This window comes from Schistocerca piceifrons, chromosome X, assembly GCF_021461385.2.
Source record: "Schistocerca piceifrons isolate TAMUIC-IGC-003096 chromosome X, iqSchPice1.1, whole genome shotgun sequence".
NCBI classification, from domain to species: Eukaryota; Metazoa; Arthropoda; class Insecta; order Orthoptera; family Acrididae; genus Schistocerca; species Schistocerca piceifrons.
Window position 1 is genome coordinate 419,271,752 of NC_060149.1, and position 26,574 is coordinate 419,298,325.

Below are 26,574 nucleotides of genomic sequence, written 5' to 3' on the forward strand. Positions count from 1 at the left end.
AAGAGAACAATTTGTAAAGTCATCAATGACTACCATAACAGAAATTGTAAAATGATGTTTCACAAAACCCAAAGAAATTCTGGTCATGTGTAAAAGCTGTTAGTAGCACGGTAGTTAAGTGTCCAGTCCCTAGCTAATGAGGTAGGAATTGTAATTGAGGGTAGCAAAACAAAAGCTGAAATGCTTAACTCTGTTTTTAAACACTCCTTCACAACGTAAAATCCAGGAGAATTGGCCCAATTTAATCCATGATCACTAAGAAGCTGAGTGGAATAAGTATTAGTCTCAGTGGTGTTGAGAAACAGCTGAAACCGTTGAAATTGAACAAAGCTCCAGAGGACAATGGAATCTCTCTCAGATTCTATATTGAATTTGCGGCTGAGTTAGCCCCCTCTTGTAACTTTAATCAGTCATAGATCCCTCTAACAAAAAACCATGCCAAATTCTTGGAAAAAGTACAGGTCACACCCATCTACAAGAAAGGTACCAGAAATGATCCCCAAAACTACAGTCCAATATCCTTGATATTGATTTGTTGTAGAATTGTATAACACATTAACATATTCTGAGGTCAAACATAAGGAGGTATCTTGAACAGAATGACCTCCTCCATGCCAACCACCATAGATTCTGAAAACATTGATCACGTGAAACCCAGCTTGCACTTTTTCAAATGACATGTATAAAGCTTTGGATCAAGCCTGTTAGGTACAAGCAGTATTTCTTAATTTCTGAAAAGCATTTTACTCGGTACTACACCTACCCCTATTGTCAAAATTATAATCATATGGGGTATCAAGTGAAATTTTTGATGGGATTGAGAACTTTTGGCAGGAAGGGCACAGCATGTTATCTTGGGTGTGCCTCAGGGAAGTGTGACAGTACCCTTGCTGTTTGTGATGTATATTGATGACCTTGCAGACAATATTAATAGTAATATCAGCCTTTTTGCATTTGGTGCAGTTATCTATAATGAAGTACTGTCTGAAAGAAGCTGCATAAATATTCAGTCAGGTCTTGATAAGATTTCGAAGTGGTGCAAAGATTGGCAACTTGCTTTAAACATTAAAAAATGTAAAACTGTGCAGTTCACAAAACAAAAAAAAACCATACTATTTTATGACTGTAATATCAATGAGTCACTGTTGGAATTGGCTAACTTGTATAAATTCCTGGGTGTAGCACTTCGCAAGGATACGAAATTAAATGACCGCATAGGCTCAGTTGTGAGTAAAGCAGGTGGTAGACTTCAGTTTGTTCATAGAATGTTTGTGAAGTGCAGTCAGTCTACAAAGGAGATTGCTTACAAACCACTTGTGCGACTGGTTCTAAAATATTGCTCAAGGGTGCGGGACCTGTGCCGAATAGGGCTAACAGGGGATATTGAATGTATACAGAGGAGGACAGCACAAATGGTCACAGATTTGTTTGAATTGTGGGAGAGCTTCACAGGGATGCTGAAGAAAGTGAGGTGGCAAATTCCTGAAGATAGACGTAAATTGTATTGAAAAGTTTACTAACGAAGTTTCAAGACACGGCTTTAAATGATGACTCTAGGAATATACTACAACCCCCTCTATGTCACTTACATAGGGACTGTGAGGATAAGATTAGACTTGGGGGTGCGCTGATGACAGAAGGCATGAGTCACATTTCAGTGGTGTCGGTGGAGTCTATCAGTAGGACGGGTTTCACCAGACATGGCCTGCACCTCAACAGGTATGGGAAGGGGAGGTTGGCAAAACTTATAGGTGACAGCATAGGTGGGGGTGGTGGGATCACTCATGGGAAAATTCCGGTAGTTGTGGGTGTTAGAGCTGTACCTTTTTTAGATTGAAGTCAGCTGATAGGTATTTCTGCTTAAGGGAAGTCTCTCTAACAAAGAAACCACTTTCTACAAAGCTTGGGTATCCGATTAATGAGGGAATTAGTATATTTCATCAAAATATACAAGGTATTCGAGATAAAGTTAGTGAACTGCTTATAGATGTTGACTCTGAAATTATTGGTATATCTGAACACTTCTTAAATAAGGAGATAATTCAGAGACTTCCTTTACCAGGATACAGGTTGGCTGGCAGCTTTTCTAGGAGCTCTTTGCGGTGTGGGGGAGTAGCCATGTATGTGAAAAACGGTATCCCATTTGAGTCAATTGATGTTTCAAAGTACTGCACTGAAAAGGTGTTTGAATGTTGTGCAGGTGTGGTTAAATTTAGTGGAGCTAAACTTCTTACTGTTGTTATTTATAGATCCCCAGACTCCGATTTCACAACATTTTTGCTAAAGCTAGAGGAGGTTCTTGGTTCACTTTATAGGAAATACAAAAAGTTAGTTATATGTGGTGACTTCAATATTAATTGTATAAGTGATTGTGCAAGGAAAAGGATGCTGGTAGACCTCCTTAATTCATATAATCTTATGCAAACCGTATTCTTTCCAACGAGAGTGCAAGGGAACAGTAGAACAACCATAGACAATATTTTTGTTCATTCGTCATTATTAGAAGGGCATTCTGTTAGCAAAAAAGTGAATGGCCTTTCAGATCATGATGCACAAATTTTAAGTCTAAAAGATTTTTGTGCTTCAACACATGTTAAATATAGTTACCAACTTTTTAGGAAAGCTGATCCAGTTGCTGTACAGACTTTTGTAAACCTTATCAAGGAACAAGATTGGCAAGATGTTTATAGTGCTGATACAGTAGACGATAAATATAATGCTTTCCTCAAGACTTTTCTCGTGCTCTTTGAAAGTTGCTTTCCGTTAGAACGTTTAAAACAGGGTACTAGCACAAACAGGCAGCCTGGGTGGCTGACTAAAGGGATAAGAATATCTTGTAGAACAAAGTGGCAATTATATCAAAACGTTAGAAACAGTCAAAATCTAAATGCAGCAGCCCATTACAAACAGTATTGTAAGGTGCTTAAAAAAGTTATTAGGAAGGCAAAAAGTATGTGGTATGCAGATAGAATAGCTAAGTCTCAGGATAAAATTAAAACCATATGGTCAGTCGTAAAGGAAGTGGCTGGTCTGCAGAGACAGGTCGAGGATATAGAATCAGTGCGTAGTGGGGATGTCCGTGTTGCTGATAAGTCGCATATATGTACAGTACTTAATAATCACTTTCTGAATATAGCAGGTGAACTAAATAGAAACCTAGTCCCAACAGGGAATCATATAGCGCTCTTAGAAAAAAGTGTTCCGAGACTGTTACCTGAAATGCTCCTCCATGATACTGACAAGAGGGAGATTGAGTTAATAATTAAATCACTAAAGACCAAGAACTCTCATGGATATGACGGGGTATCTAGCAGAATACTGAAGTATTGTTCCACGTATATTAGCTCAGTACTTAGCCATATCTGTAACTTTTCCTTTAGCAGTGGTCGGTTTCCTGACCGATTAAAGTACTCGGTAGTGAAGCCACTTTATAAAAAGGGAGACAGGGATAATGTTGACAATTATAGACCTATTTCTATGCCATCGGTGTTTGCTAAAGTTATCGAGAGGCTTGTATATACAAGGTTACTGCAGCATTTAAATTCACATAATTTGCTGTCAAATGTACAGTTTGGTTTTAGAAATGGCTTAACAACTGAAAATGCTATATTCTCTTTTCTCTGTGAGGTTTTGGACGGATTAAATAAAAGGTTGAGAACGTTAGGTGTTTTCTTTGATTTAACGAAGGCTTTTGACTGTGTTGACCACAAAATATTACTGCAGAAGTTGGAACATTATGGAGTAAGGGGAGTAGCTTACAATTGGTTCGCCTCCTACTTTAAGAACAGAAAGCAGAAGGTAATCCTCCGCAATATTGAGAGTGGTAATGATGTTCAGTCCCAATGGGGCACTGTTAAATGGGGCGTTCCCCAAGGGTCGGTGCTGGGGCCACTGCTGTTCCTTATTTATGTAAATGATATGCCTTCTAGTATTACAGGTGATTCAAAAATATTTCTGTTTGCTGATGACACCACCTTGGTAGTGAAGGATCTTGTGTGTAATATTGAAACATTATCAAATAATGTAGTTCATGAAGTAAGTTCGTGGCTTGTGGAAAATAATTTGATGCTAAATCACAGTAAGACTCAGTTTTTACAGTTTCTAACCCACAATTCAACAAGAACTGACATTTTAATCAGACAGAATGGGCATGTTATAAGCGAGACGGAACAGTTCAAGTTCCTAGGCGTACAGATAGATAGTAAGCTGTTGTGGAAAGCCCATGTTCAGGATCTTGTTCAGAAACTAAATGCCGCTTTATTTACCATTAGAACAGTATCTGAAATAAGTGACATTTCAACACGAAAAGTAGTATACTTCGCATATTTTCATACGCTTATGTCATATGGTATTATTTTTTGGGGTAATTCTTCTGATTCAAAAAGGGTATTTTTGGCTCAAAAACGGGCTGTTCGAGCTATGTATGGTGTAAGTTCGAAAACCTCTTGTCGACCCCTATTCAATAGTCTGGGAATTTTGACATTGCCCTCACAGTATGTATTTTCTTTAATGTCGTTTGTTGTTAGCAATATTAGCTTATTCCCAAGAGTTAGCAGCTTTCACTCAGTTAATACTAGGCAGAAATCAAATCTGCATGTGGAATGCACTTCCTTGACTCTTGTGCAGAAAGGAGTGCAGTATTCTGCTGCATCCATTTTCAATAAGCTACCACAAGAACTCAAAAATCTTAGCAGTAGCCCAAACACTTTTAAGTCTAAACTGAAGAGTTTCCTCATGGCTCACTCCTTCTATTCTGTCGAGGAGCTCCTGGAAGAGATAAAAAATTAAGCAAATTCCAGTGTTACATTCTTGATTTTCTTTATTTAAACTAACGACTTGTTTCATTTTATCTGTTTCTACAATCGTGTTATAATTTCATGTATTGACTCGTTCCATGACCATGGAGACTTCTCCTAAATGTGGTCCCACGGAACAATAAATAAATAAATAAATAAATAAATAAATAATTACAGTATGCACAGAGGCATCTAAACAATTATTTTTCCTGCACTCCATACGTGAATGGAATGGGAAGAAATCCTGATAACTGGTACAATGGGATGTACCCTCTGCCATGCATTTCACGGTGGTTTGCAGAGTATAGATGTAGATGTGGAACTGGATAAACAGTTCATACAATGCATTTTAGTTGCTTCAGCTCCAATATAAAGTTTGACAGGTTTTTTCCGTAATGTCTTAAATATTAACATCTACAAGAAGAACAGCAATGTAAATGTCATTAATGGCATATTCAAAGGGGAGGGAGTGGTGGAGGAAGGATGTCATACATCTTTCCATGCATAAATTCCCCTTACTCACAATGTATAGATTCAAAAGACTAAGGCATATGATGGGCAGTGCTTATTTCACTTATTCTTGTTCTCTTTATTACAAAATGTTTTTCTTGGAAGTACTTCTATAAATATTTAAAAAAATTTGTAGGCTATCGTATGCTGACATCTATCTTTATTTCCATGTTGTGAATTTTTTCGCTTCTGTAATAGCTTCCCAGTGGATGTAGGTACATTTCAACTGTGGTAGAGGCACATGGTAGAAATAGAGTTGCCAACACTGCCAGCAGAAATCTTTGTTATATTGAAAGACACAACCGAGGTGACCAACTCCAGCACTTTCTTTGTCATTTGATGGGACATTAAACTCGGTCTTCCTTCCTTTTTGTTTGTCATTTGTTTCACAGTATTGTAGATGGTTTCCAGTAAGACAACACATTTTGTGAATGATTTTGGTTTTCAAATTATCCTCACACTTCTTCATCTATATAAAAAAAAAACTTTCATTGCCTTGTTTAATTTGTCCTTTAGGCACCATATTAAAATTTAAGATTTAGCCGCCCCCAAAAACCTACCACACTGGATGGTGGCACTGTTCACTCCCCCAACTCCCAAGCCCCCTACCCTAGAGCTGGCCCTGTACTTACATAATATATGTATTTGTTACTGATGATTACTTTTAAAATGCTTTCAAGTGATTTATAGTATCTGTTGTGTGTCATTTGCCAAAATATGAATTTCCAGTAACATTGATACCAGTTCAGTATATTTTATTTATTCATTTTCTTTCTGTCTTTTCTTTCCCCTTCAGAAAAAAGCTGAGGGTACAGTCAGCTCCTCTGATTGGGTGCTGGATGAAAAAGAACTGGAGGGCCTGTTCAATAGCAAAACTAAAGCAATAATATTAAACACTCCTAATAACCCTGTTGGAAAGGTCTTCAATCAGAGAGAACTGGAACTTATTGCCCAACTGTGCAAGAAATGGAATGTTTTATGCATTTCTGATGAAGTTTATGAGTGGCTTGTCTACAAACCAAATAAACATATACGAATTGGTACAGTGTTCAGTTTTCTTTATGCTTTAAAATTGTTCTTTAGTGTAGAGATGAAGATTCACTTGCTCATAACATAAAATTATTAATATTTTTGTGTGAACAGTTGGTTGAATTTTAATGAAGTGATTAAACCACAATGGAATGGAACAGTTTGCAAGGTCAGCATGTGGACGTGCTACATCACTGCACTGCCATAGTTCAGTATCAAAAACATTACCTAGATGTTTGTCACAAACTATTCCATTCCAAAAGGTTGTATTCACTTTACTGAAAAACTACGTTCCACGTTGATTACAAATAAATGAAGAATGTACAACAAAATAGCAACTTATAGTGTGTGTGTGTGTGTGTGTGTGTGTGTGTGTTTTATTTATTCAGTTTTAACAGTTCAAACTATGGTGTTTACCTTGTAAAACAACCCAAAGGAAGTTAGATTTTTTTTTTTAAATTAACTTTTCTGGCAGTCTCACAGAGTCATTCGAACATCACATCTGTCTCAGAAGATAGGTGAATCTTTTTTGACATTTCATAATATTTGCATCCAACAGAACTTGGGATGGATCCATGAGAATGATTATATGACTGGGTGAAAAAAACCATGGCTGAGTGCTACACATAATTCATTTCCTGTAACTGTGACATGCACTGAGTTGACTTGCTAAGAATTCTTCGTGCACATAAAATGACAAGACATGTTCAGAGACTGTAGTAACACGGTTCACGTTTTCCGTCACACTTCACTTAGCGTAGACCGAGAACTGTGTCCTAGGCATGCCCGATGTGAACTGAATGGGCACAGCCTGTGCTGCCGGAGTTGTTGTAGTTGTTGTTCCGCAAGCAGAGGTCGCGGCCAAATTCCCGCATGCCCTCTGGTGGACGGGACTCTACTTGCGGCAATTACCGTCCGTGACGCACCGTGCCAATGCGCGCCTCCCGTGATCTTTCTGGTGGCTACTGCAGTGACATTGCTTCTCGTGACAGGAGACTAAATTAATCTTAGAAAAAGTTTCTTAATTGTCTTAACATTTTAATATCATTTGTGTTATCTGTTCATTGTCTTCCCTGAGGACTGATGAATTGTATCCATAAGTCAGTGATTACAAAAGTGAATGGTCTTAAAGATGATAATATTCCACAAAACAGTCAGTGACTGACATTGTGAAAGAACCACTGTGGCATGTGTATTGTATACTTGTGTAACTTTGTCATGTAGCTTTGTTAAGGTATTACTTCAGTTTGCTGGCAGTTGTGTTCAAATTGAATGCCACAGAAGTCTAGACACTATATCCAAAGATAGCTCTTACTATTACTATCTGGTTCCTTAACATTTTACAACATGTTGGAATAACACGATTTTGGCATGCTTGCATAACATAGATTGAGTGTTTTCAGAATCAAGAGTATAAGCTATATTTGTGCTTTAGTATCTCATTGTTGTGGAAGACATCTAACAATGTCTATAGTCAGAATGGTTTCTTTAACAAAGCCACAAACCCATTTCTTTTCCCATTTGACCTAGTGTTCCATCCCTAATGAATGTATCATAAATGAGACTTCAACAATATAGGAAGACAAGATTGCTAATTACCCTAAAGAAGACACATCAAGTAGCAGACAGGCACAATTAAAAGACGCTTACATAAAGCTTTCGGTCACAGCCTTCATCGGTAAAATGAGACACACCCACCATTCACACACACAAGCAAGCACACCTCATGCACACACGACCACCAACACCAGCATCTCTGAGTTGGTGGCCATGTGTGCATGAAGAGAGAGAGAGAGAGAGAGAGAGAGAGAGAGAGAGAGTGTGTGTGTGTGTGTGTGTGTGTGTGTGTGTGTGTGTGTTTTACTGATGAAGGCTGTGACGGAAAGCTTTATGTAAGTGTCTTTTAATTGTGCCTGTCTGCAACTTGACGTGTCTTCTTTATTGTAATTAGGAATCTGTCTTTTCCTACATTGTTGATATTCGTACTGGGAGTTTCCATTGTTTGATAAATGAGACTTCCATTTTTCAAACTATAGACTTCCTTGTGTAGCCTAAATGACTGATTCTATTCCGTGTTTGAATAATGGTCTTCTGTGCCCAGGGGTTAATGACTTTACACATCTGTTCCTGATGCTGGTGAAATGTAGTTAAATAGGGGAAATTTTTTTGGGGCTCATTGTTCACAAAATAGATGATAAAATTCAAAAGAAGAAATTTTTCCTGAAATGTTATACTTTGAAAAATATTACTCTAAATGCAATCCATTAATTTACATATTTTTTGTTGGTGTTAATAATGTATTACTATTCATATGTACATTTTTGCAGCATCACTTCCGGGTATGTGGGAACGAACAATTACTATTGGTTCAGCTGGAAAAACTTTTAGTGTTACTGGCTGGAAAATTGGATGGGCATATGGTCCAGCCCCACTTATGAAAAATCTCCAAGCAGTCCATCAGAACAGTGTATACACTTGCTCAACACCACTGCAGGTAATATTTAAAATAACTAACTGTAATTCACACATGGCATGGTAAAAAGGAAGAATGCATTTGTGCATGTGGTTGTGTGTGTGTTCCTATCTAGTGGTCAATGCTCTAGTACCATTTTTCATATTTCAGTGAGAAGTTTTCATTATCATGTCAATGACTCTGGTAGAAGTAGATTTAATGAAATGATTTGCACTTTTCTAGGTGTTACAGTCCATTTTACACATTTTTAACTTATGATCTGTTATCAGTCCTTAAATATTTGCACTGAACAATATCAGCATTTTTCTTGAGTACCCAATTTCAGTAATTAATGGCAAATGTGAATGTTCTGTTCGTTGTCATATCTGATATGGAGGGTCACACTGCTTAATGTCACAGTAACAGTTCTTTGTTGTGTACACAAAGCTGTCATCAACCCAGAAGTTCATTTGGACACCACAGGCATGGTCCTATTTGAGGTAATATGTCCCTGCCTACCTCTGCCCTTTGAAATGCATTACCAAGCCATTTATAGGGGGACATACAGTTTAATGTGGACTCAGAACTATGGTGCTGCTTCATTGTATATGTTCTGAAATCTGTTGATTTTTCAGTACTGTGCTTTCTCGTTGATGTTAGTACAGTCAAACTATCCTTGGAAAGAAAAGACATAAATTTTGTCATGGAGGCAGAAGCATATGCTTTTCGATTTTATGACCTGTGTATTTTCCTCTGTAAATATTCAATTGTGACTGATAACAGCATATGTAGCAACTTAAATTGCTACCTTGTTATCCATAGTTTGCTCTAAAATTGTTTTTCTCACATCTTTTTTTTCTTTTCTTTGCATGTTTAGGAAGCAGTAGCAAAAGGATTTGAAATAGAAATTGAACGAATGGGATCACCTGAGTGTTACTTTGAAAGTCTTGCTGCTGAGCTTGTAGCAAAGAGAGACTATATGGCAAAGTTCCTGTCTGAAGTTGGTATGAATCCAACTATTCCAGAAGGAGGATACTTCATGATTGCTGACTGGTCACCCTTGGGTAAATTAATTTATGGTTTTGTGCAAATATTAATTGCTGAAAAATGTGTTGTATCACCCTCATGACTTTCATACTTGTTTTTTATTGGAAACTTCCTTCTTCAATATGATTTTGACTGCAGGAAATTGCTATGTACAACCACATAGGTAGCGGAAGTAAAAGTAAACCTACATTCTCAATGCAGTTCAGCAGAGCACTCTCTCTCCAAATGTGAATGGGACAAAGTGGCTTAAGTACTGTGTTCAGTCTATCAACATTCTTCGCTGTACCATTTCAAGCTTAGACCATACACACATTGTCACTGTACTGCCATAAGGGTATTAGCATGGGAAGTTGTCTGCTGAATGGGTCTGTCAAGTTTTGGGTCAATATTATGTACAGATTCAGGGTGCTTCTCATAGCTATTGAAGGTAATTTGAGGGCTGTGTGATACTGGGAAAAGTGTCCACTAACTTATTGTCAAGCTCTACAGTCAACATCTCTGCACTGGATTTGTCTTTGGAACGACAATGTGTGAGCGTACTGTGCCTGTGTCATCATCATCATCATCATCTTCCTCCAAGAGGCAGGAATCAGCTTAATGGAATGTCTTCCTGACATAAGCTCAGCTGAGCATGCTAAGACTAATTGAAACTAGCAGTACATTGTTGGAGGAAAGCTGTATGACATCGAGAGGGCCACAGTCAGAGTGAGACAGTTTCAAGGAGCGGTGCATCAGCCATCCTGTGGACAGCATTCTAAGGGGTATCTAATCTTGTTACAATGCACTGGAGGCTGGTAGAGAGAGCAACTTAGTACTGAATGTAACTTGGCAGCAGATTTTAATTTCATAGATTTGCACTTTGAACAGATTGCCTTTATTTTGCGTATTGTTTTGATTTTATTTTAAAATAAAATTGTCTGTTAGTTTTACAGGGCTAATTCTTTATTCTGTGCTCTCCTTGAAGCTAAGATTTCACTCACTCATTTGAAGATATGCAAGTGGTGCAAAATTTCTTTTTTAGAAGTTTACATTAAGTTTTGGTTTAACTCACTGTATGACAAATCTGACACCTGTCTGAAGTAACAGCGTACGCAGGGCTAAAACACATTTGCAATGTATTCAGGAGGAGCTAAATATATATTTTCATCAAGGTGTTAGTTCTGCTAAATAAATACTGGTAAATGTAAGATGACAGTTATTCCATCTTGGTTGCCCTCTTGACTAACAGAACATTAATCTCTTTAAGGAAAGAAATATTAAATTTCATACTATAGCCATTCATGAGTTTACCAGAGGATTGTATTCCCATGTTGTTGTTGTTGTTGTTGTTGTTGTTGTTGTTGTTGTCTTCAGTCCTGAGACTGGTTTGATGCAGCTCTCCACGCTACTCTATCCTGTGCAAGCTTCATCATCTTCCAGTACTTACTGCAACCTACATCCTTCTGAATCTGCTTAGTGTATTCATCTCTTGGTCTCCCTCTACGATTTTTACCCTCCATGCTGCCCTCCAATGCTAAATTTGTGATCCTTGATGCCTCAGAATATGCCATACCAACTGATCCCTTCTTCTGGTCAAGTTGTGCCACAAACTCCTCTTCCCCCCCCCCCCCCCCCCCCCCCCAATTTTATTCAACACCTCCTCATTAGTTATGTGGTCTACCCATCTAATCTTTAGCATTCTTCTGTAGCACCACATTTTGAAAGCTTCTATTCTCTTCTTGTCCAAACTATTTATCGTCCCATGTTTCGCTTCCATACATGGCTACACTCCATACAAATACTTTCAGAAATGACTTCCTGACACTTAAATCTATACTTGATGTTAACAAATTTCTCTTCTTCAGAAACACTTTCCTTGCCATTGCCAGTCTACATTTTATATCCTCTCTACTTCGACCAGCATCAGTTATTTTGCTCCCCAAATAGCAAAACTCCTTTACTACTTTAAGTGTCTCATTTCCTAATCTAATTCCCTCAGCATCACCCGACTTAATTCGACTACATTCCATTATTCTCGTTTCGCTTTTGTTGATGTTCATCTTATATCCTCCTTTGAAGACTCTGTCTATTCCGTTCAACTGCTCTTCCAAGCCCTTTGCTGTCTCTGACAGAATTACAATGTTATCGGCGAACCTCAAAGTTTTTATTTCTTCTCCATGGATTTTAATACCTCTGAACTTTTCTTTTGTTTCCTTTACTGCTTGCTTAATACACAGATTGAATAACATCGGGGAGAGGCTACAACCCTGTCTCACTCCCTTCCCAACCACTGCTTCCCTTTCATGCCCCTTGACTCTTATAATTGCCATCTGGTTTCTGTACAAATTGTAAATAGCCTTTCGCTCCCTGTATTTTACCCCTGCCACCTTTAGAATTTGAAAGAGAGTATTCCAGTTAACGTTGGCTAAAGCTTTCTCTAAGTCTACAAATGCTAGAAATGTAGGTTTGCCATTCCTTAATCTTTCTTCTAAGATAAGTCGTAAGGTCAGTATTGCCTCATGTGTTCCAACATTTCTACAGAATCCAAACTGATCTTCCCCGAGGTCGGCTTCTACCAGTTTTTCCATTCGTCTGTAAAGAATTCGCGGTAGTATTTTGCAGCTGTGACTTATTAAACTGATAGTTCGGTAATTTTCACATCTATCAACACCTGCTTTCTTTGGGATTGGAATTATTATATTCTTATTGAAGTCTGAGGGTATTATCGAAATAGATGACAGAGGGATAGAGAAACAATTAAAATCACTCAAAAGAGGAAAGGCCGCTGGACCTGATGGGATACCAGTTCGATTTTACACAGAGTACACAAAGGAACTTGTTCCCCTTCTTGCAGCGGTGTACCTTAGGTCTCTAGAAGAGCGTAGCGTTCCAAAGGATTGGAAAAGGGCACAGGTCATCCCCGTTTTCAAGAAGGGACGTCGAACAGATGTGCAGAACTATAGATCTATATCTCTAACGTCGATCAATTGTAGAATTTTGGAACACGTATTGTGTGATTGGATTGAAGAGTTCCTAGGTAACAGAACACAGCATGTCATTCTCAATGGAGAGAAGTCTTCCGAAGTAAGAGTGATTTGAGGTGTGCCACAGGGGAGTGTCGTAGGACTGTTGCTATTCACAATATACATAAATGACCTTGTGGATGACATCGGAAGTTCACTGAGGCTTTTTTCGGATGATGCTGTGGTATATCGAGAGGTTGTAACAATGGAAAATTGTACTGAAATGCAGGAGGATCTGCAGCGAACTGATGCATGGTGCAGGGAATGGCAATTGAATCTCAATGTAGACAAGTATAATGTGCTGCGAATACATAGAAAGAAAGATCCCTTATCATTTAGCTACAATATAGCAGGTCAGCAACTAGAAGCAGTTAATTCCATAAATTATCTGGGAGTACGCATTAGGAGTGATTTAAAATGGAATGATCATATAAAGATGATCGTCAGTAAAGCAGATGCCAGACTGAGATTCATTGGAAGAATCCTAAGGAAATGCAACCCGAAAACAAAGGAAGTAGGTTACAGTACGCTTGTTCGCCCACTGCTTGAATACTGCTCAGCAGTGTGGGACTGTACCAGATAGGGTTGATAGAAGAGCTAGAGAAGATCCAACAGAGAGCAGTGTGCTTCGTTACAGGATCATTTGGTAATCGCGAAAGCGTTACGGAGATGATAGATAAACTCCAGTGGAAGACTCTGCAGGAGAGACGCTCAGTAGCTCGGTACGGGCTTTTGTTGAAGTTTCGAGAACATACCCTCTGTGGTGTCACCGCCAGACACCACACTTGCTAGGTGGTAGCCTTTAAATCGGCCGCGGTCCGGTAGTATAAGTCGGACCCGCGTGTCGCCACTGTCAGTGATTGAAGACCGAGCGCCACCACACGGCAGGTCTAGAGAGACGTCCTAGCACTCGCCACAGTTGTACAGCCGACTTTGCTAGCGATGCTACACTGACAAATACGCTCTCATTTGCTGAGACGATAGTTAGCATAGCCTTCAGCTACGTCATTTGCTACGACCTAGCAAGGCGCCATTACCAGTTTATATTGAGATTGTAATTATGTATCATCAAGAGCGATGTTCTCCAATTATGGATTAAAGTTAAGTATTCCAGAAGCTACGTACTATTTTTGGCTACTATAATTCCTTGTCATTTTCCAGACCTCACGCCAGCTTGCGTGAGCTTAAAAGCATGCATTTAGGCCTCCTCTAGCTACACGGTGTTGGCTCTTCTGCCAACACATCACCTTCACCAAGTAGTCAAGCAGTATATTGCTCCCACCTACATATATCTCGTGAAGAGACCATGAGGATAAAATCAGAGAGATTAGAGCCAACACAGCAGCATACCGACAATCCTTCTTTCCACGAACAATACGAGACTGGAATAGAAGGGAGAACCGATAGACGTACTCAAGGTACCCTCCACCACACACTGTCAGGTGGCTTGCGGAGTATGGATGTAGATGTAGATTTCTCATACATCTTGCTCACCAAATGGTAGAGTTTTGTCAGGACTGGCTCTCCCAAGGCTGTCAGTAGTTCTAATGGAATATTGTCTACTCCCAGGGCCTTGTTTCGAGTCAGGTCTTTCAGTGCTCTGTCAAACTCAAAAAATTTTGGCATGTGAACATATTCACACTTCTTTGTGCTGAAAGAGAATAGCAGAGAGACAGCAACAGTGGAGGGGAGAGGAGACAGTGTGAGTGGGAGAGAGAGAGAGAGAGAGAGAGAGAGAGAGAGAGAGAGAGAGAGAGAGAGAGGAGGCAGTGGTGTTGGGGGAGAGAAACTGCCAGTGTGAGAGAGATAGATGAATGAAGACCATAGCAATGGGAGCCAATGAGATGAAATATTCATGGTCAGTGAGTGGCCAAAGAGAGAGGAAATGTTCATGGTCAGTGAGAGGCAGTGGCAATTAAAGAAAAAGAGATAGAAGCACTGAAAGGAAAAGAGAGCGGAGACAGAGGAAATGAGAACAGGAGGTCAGTGGACATCATTCACAGTCTTGGAGAAATTTTAAACTTGTGGGTACAGGGGAAAATTCCCCCCCCCCCCCCCCACCCATTTTTGAGCTGCCCGGTTATGGTGGAGACAGTGGCAGTGGCATAGAAAGACAAAAGCAGACAGTGTAAGTGATAGAGGAGACAGAGTCAGTGGGATATACTGTAAATGAGTGGGAAAAAATGAGACAGTGAGAGAGAGACATAGTCAGTAGCAATGAGAAGGAGATGCTGGGTATGCAGCCTTCACTCCAGAGAGACTGGCTTTAGAATGCTTCGTGTTAAAAGAGTGAATATGTTTGCATGCCAAAATTTTCCGTGATCCTGTCAGACTCTTTCCAGTAGCAACGAATTTACCTTTTTGTGCTCTAACAGGACCATTTTTCTGCTGGTTTATACTATGGTACTACACATTACATAAGATATTGCAGGCAGAATTCAAGCGAATTAACAGTTGTTCATGGTGCAATAGGTTGAATCAGAGCATGTGGTAGTATATACACATGTATCATCGAGCCACTATTAATGCTTTGCCGTCTGCACATCTCGTACAAATTTATTTGCTTGGCGCCGGCAGCACTAATTTGGAGTACTTGGCTTGTCACCGGCCATTCTTGACATTATTGGAAGATTATAGATTGTTAAGTTTTACTAATCTCATTGTTAGTTCTCATAAGTTCTCAACCCTGTTCCCCTATTTTCATGAAATTTTGAAAATATACATACGTAAATAAATACAAAATTTGTTTGCTTCATATATTTGTTTGTTTGCATTGTCTTTGGTACATAGTATTTCTCTTTCATATGATACACAGCAAAACGGTCTCAAAGATGTAACACAACCCCACAAGGCTTGCACATTATGTTTGTTGTTCTCCTTTTTTTGTTTTTGGAACATACGTGGTAGTTTCTTCGTTTTCATTTATTCGTTTCAGAAATATGTATTAGTTGGTGTTGCGTTATGTGACTGGAAACTCTGTCAGCCAGATCATGATGAGACGTATGCGATGTAGTGGCAACCTCCAAGTTTTGCCTTGCAGTAATGCTTGTCCCCTCACAAATGTGTGTGTTTGACGAGACGCAAAACCATAATGTTCCTTTTTTCCTCAGAAATGTGGTTTGAAATGGTGAGCAAATTCGAATTAATGTTTGTCCAGATACTACATAAATGCAACAGTTTATTAGGAGTATCTTTAAGAACTCATGTGTAATACATATAGAACTTCCCCACGAATCATTGAGAAATAATAAAAATTGCATCAAAATGCAAACATTCATCAATTTGCGCAAGCTGTCGGAGAAAGAAAAAGCAAAAAGCAGAATAGCTCACTGTCAATAAGCGAAAAAGTGACGTTTATCTTCGCAGTAGTGAAGAGCTGAAAAAATTAGTAAAAGACAAAATGTGTGCAGGAGTTCTGATCCATGTTGCAACTGGATTGAAAGGTGTATAGTTACTGTAATAGCATGTTTGAACTATAGTTCTCAACATTTCTCGGTATTATCTCATCTATACAACTGACTATGGCCAAATTTTTCACATTTAACATAGTGGATGTGCAGGTTTACCGACAAGAAAAAAACGGTATACGAACAAGCATCGTTTCCTGTGAAGTGTAGTTTTCAACTACACTATGTGATCAAAAGTATCCAGACACCCCCAAAAACATAGATTTTTCATATTAGATGCATTGTGCTGCCACCTACTGCCAGGTACTCCATATCAGCGACCTCAGTAGTCATTAGACATTGTGAGAGAGCAGAATGAGGCACTCCGTGGAACTCGTGGATTTTGAACGTGGTCAGGTGATTAGGTGTCATTTGTGTCATATGACTGTACACGAGATTTTCACACTCCTAAACAACTCTAGGTCCACTGTTTCCAATGTGATAGTGAAGGGGAAACATGAAGAGACACGTACAGCACAAAAGCGTACAGGCCAACCTTGTCTGTTGACTGACAGAAACCGCCGACAGTTGAAGAGGGTTGTAACGTGTAATAGGAAAACATCTATCCAGACTATCACACAGGAATTCCAAACTGCATCAGGATCCACTGCAAGTACTACGACAGTTAGGTGGGAGGTGAGAAAACTTTAATTTCATGGTCTTGCGGCAGTTCGTAAGCCACACATCACACCAGTAAATGCCAAATGATGCCTCGCTTGGTGTAAGGAGCGGAAACACTGGACGATTCAACAGTGGAGAAACATTGTGTGAAGTTACAAATCACGGTACACAATGTGGCGATCCGATGGCAGGGTGTGGGTATGGCGAATGCCCGGTGAATGTCATCTACCAGTGTGTGTAGTGCCAACAGTAAAATTCGAAGGTGGTGGTGGTATGGTGTAGTCATGTTTTTCATGGAGGGGGCCTTGCTCCCCTTGTTGTTTTGCATGGAACTATCACAGCACAGGCCTTCATTGATGTTTTAAGCACCTTCTTGCTTCCCACTATTGAAGAGCAATTCGGGGATGGCGGTTGCATCTTTCAACACGGTCAAGCACCTGTTCATAATGCACAACTTGTGGTAGAGTGGTTACATGACAATAACATTCCTCTAATGGACTGGCCTGCAGAGTCCAGACCTGAATCCTATAGAACACCTTTGGGATGTTTTGGAATGCCGACTTCATGCCAGGCCTCGCCGACCGACATCGATACCTCTCCTCAGAGCAGCACTCCATGAAGAATTGGCTGCCATTCCCCAAGGGACCTTCCAGCACCTGATTGAACGTATGCCTGGGAGAGTGGAAGCTGTCATCAATGCTAAGGGTGGGCCAACACCATATTGAATTCCAGCATTACCGATGGAGGGCACCACGAACTTGTAAGTCATTTTCAGCCAGGTGTCTGGATACTTCTGATCACATAGTGTATGTCAAAGTCTTCTGCTGAACTTATTTCAATGTAACAGTTGGTATTCAAGTGTAATTACATGTAATTGACTATGACCAGTTGATTTTATGATGCTCATATTCTTCATATGATCTGTGCTGTTTACTAGAGTAATAACATGTGTTCAGACAGTTTTCACCACATGTGAAAAGCTAATAGTTTTCATCGTAAACAGTTATCTCAAACCATTTTTCTGCAACATCGGAAATAAGCAATATGATTTCCTCAGCACACAGTGTAGTTCTAATTGACTATACCGTCTTCGAACAGTTGCCAAGTGCTTTGAAAGTGACAATGAAAACATGAGCATCTAAAAAGGAATTTGTGGCATTAAGTTAAACCTAAGTACCCGTGATTCCAACTGTTCCACTGTTCAAATACGATGACAAAGGCCGAACATTATCATTTTAAAAGATACCAGAATAGATAGTGATCTGGTATATTACTGATGTATGAGTCATAAAGCTACAATCGAATATGATATAGATGATTTAACAGTAACATTTTAGCAGCAGAAAAGCACTTAACATTTCAAAGTAATCTGATAGAAACAAAGTCCTTTGTCAAAAACTCCACGTAAATGCATAGGCTATGTAATCTGCTGGAACACACAGTTCCTTGCTGATGTCACAGCAGCCAGCCAATGGGAGAGCAAAATTGTTATTGTCCAACCTTGTTCGTAAGAGCCTTGTGATTGTAGAAATTTATGTAATCCACATAAGTAAGAACTAAGAAGGTTTTATGGAAGCATTCTGTACAAAGGCAGTCATGTTCACAAATGGAGCTTGTTTGCAACATGGAAAATGATAAAGCCAATTCTGAAACAAATATTCAATGAGTAAGATAGGTATGATAGTTAATTTATTTGTTAAACCTTTACAGTCGAATTACACACCTTTGAGGTGTTCAAGATGTTGGTGATACTGTGCTATGAACATTTTCTTCACTATCATGTATCACGTGCATTTGCAATGCCCAGAAAACCAACACCAACAACAACAACAACAACAATAAACCTTTCACTGCATTAATTACTAATGTACCATCACACAACAATATTTAGTAAAGACTGGCAGGAGTTTGAAAGTAGCAGGAAAACCTCTGGACTACCGCCGATGACTCTAGACCGGAATATAACCACAGGTATCATTAAAAAGTGAACAAGTTATATGTGAAATGTTTTAAAGAATGCAAACAAATTTAGTTAGTAACCGACCTTACAATTAGTTTCTTCCTTTCTATCTACAACTTCCAGCAAACATTTATCCATTTTTGCGCAAAATTGTTCTTATTTCCCAAGGAATGAAAACAAAATGTAAGCAGTTGAATATGTTAGAATACATGCTCTGTGAGCTGAAGAGTAGCGAGAGAGTATTGCCCAGCAAACAGAATGTGGAAGGGGAACAATGCTTTGCTCTGTGCATGCGCTCAGCCATTTTATGTTCAGTTTCACTCAAGTAATATCTGTGTATAAAAGAGCATTTATCTACCCGGTTTATACAAGATTGCTTGAAATCTCCATGAAACTCATTCTGAGCTGAAGGTCTTGAAAATCATTAGAATCAACACCAGCAACAAACTCAGCAACCATCAAATTATCGATGTTACAGCTGTGCTGTATTAATAAATAGTAAAATATTAAAATGCATGCATATTCCCCACATAATGCCACTCCCCACAAAATCCCCAATTGAATTGAATTTTCCCACAGTTTACATGCTCGCTGATGAAACAGCGCTTTCCCATTGGCCTTCCAATTCTGATTTTTCATTGCTTGCTTGATTAGACCTGGGATGGCGTGGTGGGGATAGTGCAAAACCCTAGGTTCGTTCAAGATACAGTTGCAAACCGTGTGGATGCATTCGACACAGGCATTCTTGCAATCCGCATGGTTTGTGACTGGGTGAAAGCTGTTTGAGTTGTGGCTAATGTGATTTTATTCTCTTGAAGGATTTTTCTGTCGAAATGCATTCCATATATAGCCTGGGGTATCAAAAGCAGAGGGATCTCACTATTCTCTGTTAATGTTGCTTTCAAAAGTTTCCTTTGCTTCCGCAGCAGTTTTCTAACTCGGTTGTTGTACCACGGTGGCTCTTTTCCATCTCTTACGACCTTGCTTGGCACATACTCATCTACGTTTTGTATCAGTGGTTCTCCAAGAAGTTTTGACCACAAGTGGGAAGCAAAAACGTTTGACTCAGTTTCATTCATCATAATTGATGTTTATGGAAATTTTATTCTTTAAATACGGTAATGAAACATTGCACCACTTACATGTTTTTCCATGCTTCGCATGATGCATTTCAAAAATTTCTCTTTATGATGATCAAATATTTACTTAAATATTTTTTGTGTTGCTGTCTTGCGCCATAGCTGTCTTTTTATGGTTATAACATGCTGTGCCTTCTCAATTGTGCAGAAAACCAGACACACGCAAACCGTCACTCATACTGTTTGTGAAATTTCAGTGTGTGTGCGCATGTGCTTTTCTGCATAATGTAGGAGTCAGTCACAATACAGTGCCTTAACATCAAAAAGACAACACAATACAGTGCTAGAGATGCACAACACACATACAAACAACATATAAAATACTTATGTATATATTTTTACTTGACAATAAGAATAAATTTCCGAAATGCATATTGCTAAGCATGAAAAAAATACGTACCCAGTGCACTGTTTCATTATTTAAATCAGAAACATTTGAGCAATGCGAATAGAGCAGAGGTGTCAACTCGGGGTACAGGTGGTCAGACAACGAAACATGCCAAATGTGTGTTCGAGCAGTTCGACTAAAGCCAAAGGGTTCTGATGGTCGAACTATCACGAAGCTGCTCATGCGCAGTAGAGACAATTTAAAAATGGTTGCACTCATTTGTGATACTTTACCCGAACGGACCTCCTGAGTCCTGTATCTTTTCCATTCTCATACAAGCCGTGAGGTGCTGCGTCTCTTTGTTGATGGAGGGGATATATTTCGTAATAGATTTCTCACTGGTGATAAGTCATGGCTGCATCATTATGATCCTGAAGGGAAATGAGACAAAACAGTGTTTGGAAATCGCCGGTTTTTCCAACACCAAAAAAGGTGAAAATTGTTCCATCTGCAAGAAAAGTGATGATGATCAGTTTTGTTACTATCATGGAATGATTGGGTCAAGAGGGATGTTTGAGATGAATCATCGGCTTTGACCAGTGACATAATGTTAATGGCTGCTGTCATGTTACCTTTTGGTGCATATATTCACAGTTCTGTTGTTAGTTGGCAAAGCCTACGAATGTGATAAGACTGCTCTGTAGCTTAGTCTGTCTGAAAAATTGCCAATAAAATCATATTATGGTCACCATATTGTTTACGGCGTTTGTCACATATTTCCTATGTCACTGCTCAAAGCCGACAACTCGTATCAAATACTCACTAATCCTCCCCAATACTATGGTTACAGCAACATACTATACATACATGTTGGCTAACCCAAGAAAGCACATTGCAAGCAAGCGACAAGAACTTCCTCATGAGTGGGTCGCAACTTCATAATGCCAATGCAGGGTCTCATGTCGGAAGTTAAGTCCAGCAGTTTCTGGCTTAGTCGACATTATTTGTGTACCGCATCTGCCTTATAGGACTGATCTTTCACCCAGTGATTTTTGCTTTTTATTCTCATCACTAAAGGCAGAACTTCAGGGCATTTGATTTGAGAACTCTGAAGTATTGCTCAAGGAAAGTAAGATGATTTTCAAGGACCTGACAAAGAATGGCCTACACCATGTGTTCGAGAGCTGACAGAGACACTATGAAAAGTGCATTCAAGTGGGAGGGTAGTACTTTAAAAAAGATCATGTAAAATTGAAACGGAGTAAGAAATATCTATGGAAAAAAAAATATGTCTCAGTTTTTGTTGGTCAGTTCTCATTGGTACTGAATGATGTGCATCAGTATATCAGTAGTAGTTCATTGTAATGTGAGCAAGTGATCAATACATATTTCCACAACTAGGACTGCAGTTGTGGTCTTAACCAAAGTTTGTTAGTGTACGTATGGGATTTGGAAGCAATGTAAATAATATGTTGCAAGATAATGGAAATATCAACCAGTAATAAATTACTTAGCTGAAATAGTAATTCTATGCATTGACATGGCTTGTCATATGGACCAAAATGCCACAGCTGTGAATTTGTATGTTGAGACAGGGAGTATGAGTTGTAGGATGGTGTCATGTTTATACAGTGTGTCTCAGGAGGTATGGTAAATATTCAGGTATATGACAGGACAATCATATGCCCTATACTGAGTGGTTTGTGAGATAGAACATATTTAATGTAAATTGTTATTTATTTTCTGTATTATTCACTACATTGTCAAGTGTACACATGTAAAACAGTTAATAAACATTACAACATGCTTTTAACACATTCATCGGTAGGCATCATCGTATGCGTCACATTACAGCGGTTGTGCAGCTCACAATAAATGTCTGAATATCCCACCATCAACTTCATTGCATCTGTACAATTTTGGGAGAACACGTGTTGCTTGTCAGAGTGCCACTGCACACTTCCTAATGAAGTCAGAAGCATTCGGGATGTGACCGGGCAGTTCATCTTGCATATTCACCTTTCGTTTGTACACCTCAGACGTCATTTAACCCCATAAACAAAAATCTAATGGTGTAAAGTCTGGTGATCTTGGTGACCAGTTAACTATACTACCAAGCCCAATCCAGTGATTAGGGTAAGACATGTATGTTTGTGCACCACTAGGACAAAACATATGTATATTAACTGTGTTCTATGATGGAAACCATCTGCAATAGGGCGTATGTCTGTATGATGATTCTTGTTTCACATGAGCATCCCTGTCATATCCCTGAACATTGATCATTCCTTCCAGGACACCTTTTATGAAAGGTAATATCCTATTATCTTGTGGCAAGTAGGAAAGTAACTGGAGAAAGAAGAGAACTCTTTAACACTTTCTTATACAGATTTTGTTAAAGATTCAATACCAAAGCATGAGAGTCATTTAAGAGAATTACAGGTCATGGCTTTGCAAGAGATTTTATGAAGTAATCTGAAGTATAAAGGCAGCTCAAACAGGCCATTGCTCTGTGTTTGACATCCCCAGGTGGCACCGTCATGTGACTGAATTTGTACAGGAACCCTGACAGCAACACCATCATGTTGAATAATACTTTTCGTGCAGCTACAGGACGTCGTGTTACGACTCAAACTGTGTGCAATAGGCTGCATGATGCGCAACTTCACTCTAGACGTCCATGGTGAGGTCCAGCTTTGCAACTACGACACCATGCAGTGTGGTACAGATGGGCCTAACAACATGCCGAATGGATCACTAAGGATAGGCATCATGTTCTCTTAACCGATGATTGTCACATATGCCTTCAACCAGAAAATTGTTGGAGATTTGTTTGGAGGTAACCCCATCAGGCTGTACACCTTAGACACACTGTCCAGCGAGTGCAGCAAGGTGGAGGTTCCATGCTGTTTTGGAGTGGTACTATGTGGGGCTGACGTATGCTGCAGGTGGTTATGTAAGGTGCCGTAATGGCTGTACAATAAGTGGATGCCATCCTCCGACCGATAGTGCAGCCATATCAGCAGCATATTGGCGAGGCATTCTTCTTCACAGATGACAATTCACACCCCCATCATGTGCATCTTATGAATGAGTTCCTCCAGGATAACGACATCGCTCGACTAGAGTGGCCAGCATGTTCTCCAGACATGAACCCTGTCGAACATGCCTGGAATAAATTGAAAAGGGCTGTTTATGGATGATGTGGCCCACCAACCGCTCTCAGGGATCTACGCTGAATCGCCGTTGAGGAGTGGGACAATCTGGACCCACAGTGCCTTGATGAACTTGTGGATAGTATGCCACGATGAATACAGGCATGCATTAGTGCAAGAGGATGTGCTACTGGGTATTAGAGGTACCGATGTGTATGGCAATCTGGTCCACCACCCACTCAAGGTCTTGCTGTATGGTGGTACTACATGAAATGTGTGGTTTTCATGAGCAATAAAAAGGGCAGAAATGATGTTTTGTTGATCTCTAGTCTTAAGTTCCTGTACAGGTTCCGGACCTCTCCAAACTGAGGCGATGCAAAACTTTGCAAAACTTTTTTTGATGTGTGTAGGTCTACAGCTTGTTCACGATGTGCAATTGCAAGCTTAACAACTCATTAAGTTTGTGGTCACCAGCTGGATACATCTGGAACTCACCATTTATCATTTAATTTGTTCCTTTACTCAGAAACAGTGTGTTAAAAGTCTCTGTGAGACAGAATAGCTGATCAGTAATTACATTCTGGAAGTGAAATTCTAGTACTGCCAGTAGAGAGATTGAAAGAAGATGGGGTGGGGGAAGGGGAGTAGGCACAAAGACACTATACATAGCTTTCAAAACTATTAGTGTCTTTTTTTGTGGGGAAGAAGGGACAGACGGGAAACAAGTGGTAGCAAACTCAGATCCAAGGTTAAGGGAGACCGACCTGGATGACGATGATGATTTTAAAGGAGTTCTTACTTCAAATGTTTGTTTGAACACCGCCATGCTTTATTAGGCTTGGGTTCCTCTTCAAGGTGATTGGCCCTCGCTGCCTCAGCTGAATGTAGAGGGTGGAATTTGGTTCAAATTCCTACTTGATCCACTCATATTCACAAAGCACTGCCAGCGATAAAAGTTATCCTTTCTCTGAGACAGATTCAGCTACCAATGCATACTCTTTAAAAGTTACATAATTTGTTAAGAACATAAAATAATTGGAAAATTTGGACACACTAAAGTGCAGTTAAATCTCATTTAACATATCAAAGTGTTTTGGAACAATGTGGGTGTCTCTCTCTCTCTCTCTCTCTCTCTCTCTGTTTTCTTTGCCTTTTTTTCTTTTTTTTTTTTTTTTTTTAAATAAAGAGTATTTAACTGAGCTACTTTGATCTGTAACTTGTGTAATGTAAGTCGTTCAGTGAGAATAATTCAGATTTTTTTTATTGCAGAGTCTAAAGTCAATTTAAATGATGAAACTGATAAATATAAGGATTATCGTTTCACCAAATGGATGACGAAAAATGTTAAGCTTCAAGGAATACCACCATCTGCATTCTATTCTGATGAACACAAGAACCTGGCTGAAAACTTTGTTCGTTACTGTTTCATTAAGGTATATTTCAGTCTTATGCTGTCTTTTTTAGTGTTTATCATTGTATTAGTACATATTTAATAAATGTGAATTTATGAATTTTCAGAAAGATGAAAACTTGCAGAAAGCACATACTATTCTGAAAAACTGGAAGAAATAGTAATCCTGGTGAACTGAAACATTAATTTAAACTGCTTGCTCTTTGGAGTCATGTCTAAAGTAAATGCCTGACGGAGGCGATGTTAAACCTGCTTGGTGCTGTCTCCTGTAAATTGCAATCTCTTTTTCTATTTGTTCCTATTAAAAATTTATATTGTAAGATATACATGTACTGAAATATGAAAAAGGAACAGGTAAAAAATTCACTTGTAAGCGAATAAATTATTTTATGATAATAACTTGCATTTAAAAGTGATTTATTTGGAAACTGTTAAGTTCTTTGTCTGGCCTCTAATTTGAGAAAAATAGCTAAATTCTGAAGAATCTCAAAGCATGTTGAGAAATGTTGAACTGTGCTGTCCACTCTTGGACAGGTGTGCAAATCAGCCTACTGTTAGTGCAATAACAATTTCCTAAAAGTGTGGCTATCAAGTTAAGCCTAAAGCCCTGTATACAGCGCTCACAGATGGTGCAGTCTCAATCACAGTTATTATGCATGTAAAAGGAACACTTCACCCATGCATATTAAATTAAATGGTATCATTTTTGATTGATTTACTGGAACACTGGTTTTAAATTAGTATGGAAACAAGTTCATTTGCAAGAACAAATGTCATAGAACTAAACCCAGTTTCAATGTTGTTCAGAAATAAATGCATTTTATTGTTTTCCATTAATATAGTTGTGTTTACTGTTCCACTGATATAGTCTGATGGGTCAGTCTTTTCCAAGTTTTTCAGCACTGATTGCTTGACCATTTCAGAAAAAATTGATATTCACTGGCCAAATTCCCTCATGTTTGGTGGACTCAAAAATATTTTTAAAACATATTTATTGATTATTATTTAGAAACAGTGGCCATTTTTGTTTCATGCCGCAAACTTTTCAAATAAAAAGCATTTAGTTCAGCACGTACTGGACTATAAATTAAAATCACGATCACCTAGCTGAATGAATTCCTTAATATTTTTTTAATGGCTCAGAGTTATTGGTTGCAAATTAAACTCATTTTTTGAACATGAACAGTGTTTTTCCAAAAACAGAATAATTTCTCAGCCTTAATATTTTTTATGCTATTACACTACACAGCATGGTTACTTTTTATAGAGTATCGATGGTGAGGTGCTTACACTTAAAAAAATCAACTATTTATAAAAAGAAAAAGATTTTTTTATTTTTTCATTCTTTGACCTGCAATATCTTTGTTAGGGAACCAGATAAAAATCTGAAAATTACACACTTAATAGACCTTTATGATATCAAACTTCAGTATAAATTTCAACTTTGAGATTCAATGGGAAGTTGCGAAAAAAAAATACCAATATGAGCCAAAAACACATTTCTTAATATCAGCACTAATGGATAAAGTGTATCAGTTATATAATTTAAACACATTCTATGATCACTTAAAAAAGTGCCATCTAATTACATTATCTTGTTCTCACCTTATTTGTTTTTACTGCATTGCTCATTGAGCAACAGAGAAATGACTTCACCCAATTTGGGCATTAGGTTATA

General features: G+C 38.8%; 1 protein-coding gene across 5 annotated transcripts in view; it reads left to right on the forward strand.

The window, feature by feature from the left end:
- LOC124722021 (kynurenine aminotransferase) overlaps positions 1-25,295 on the forward strand; it is a 55,561-nt gene extending 30,266 nt beyond the window's left edge. For all 5 annotated transcript variants that reach the window (XM_047247203.1, XM_047247200.1, XM_047247202.1 and 2 more), the window contains exons 5-9: positions 6,103-6,346; positions 8,663-8,829; positions 9,665-9,851; positions 24,755-24,918; positions 25,004-25,295. In XM_047247203.1, coding sequence (XP_047103159.1) covers positions 6,103-6,346; positions 8,663-8,829; positions 9,665-9,851; positions 24,755-24,918; positions 25,004-25,057 — 816 coding nt within the window. In that variant the 3' untranslated portion in view covers positions 25,058-25,295. The remainder of the gene's footprint in view (positions 1-6,102; positions 6,347-8,662; positions 8,830-9,664; positions 9,852-24,754; positions 24,919-25,003) is intronic.
- Positions 25,296-26,574: the final 1,279 nt, after the last annotated feature.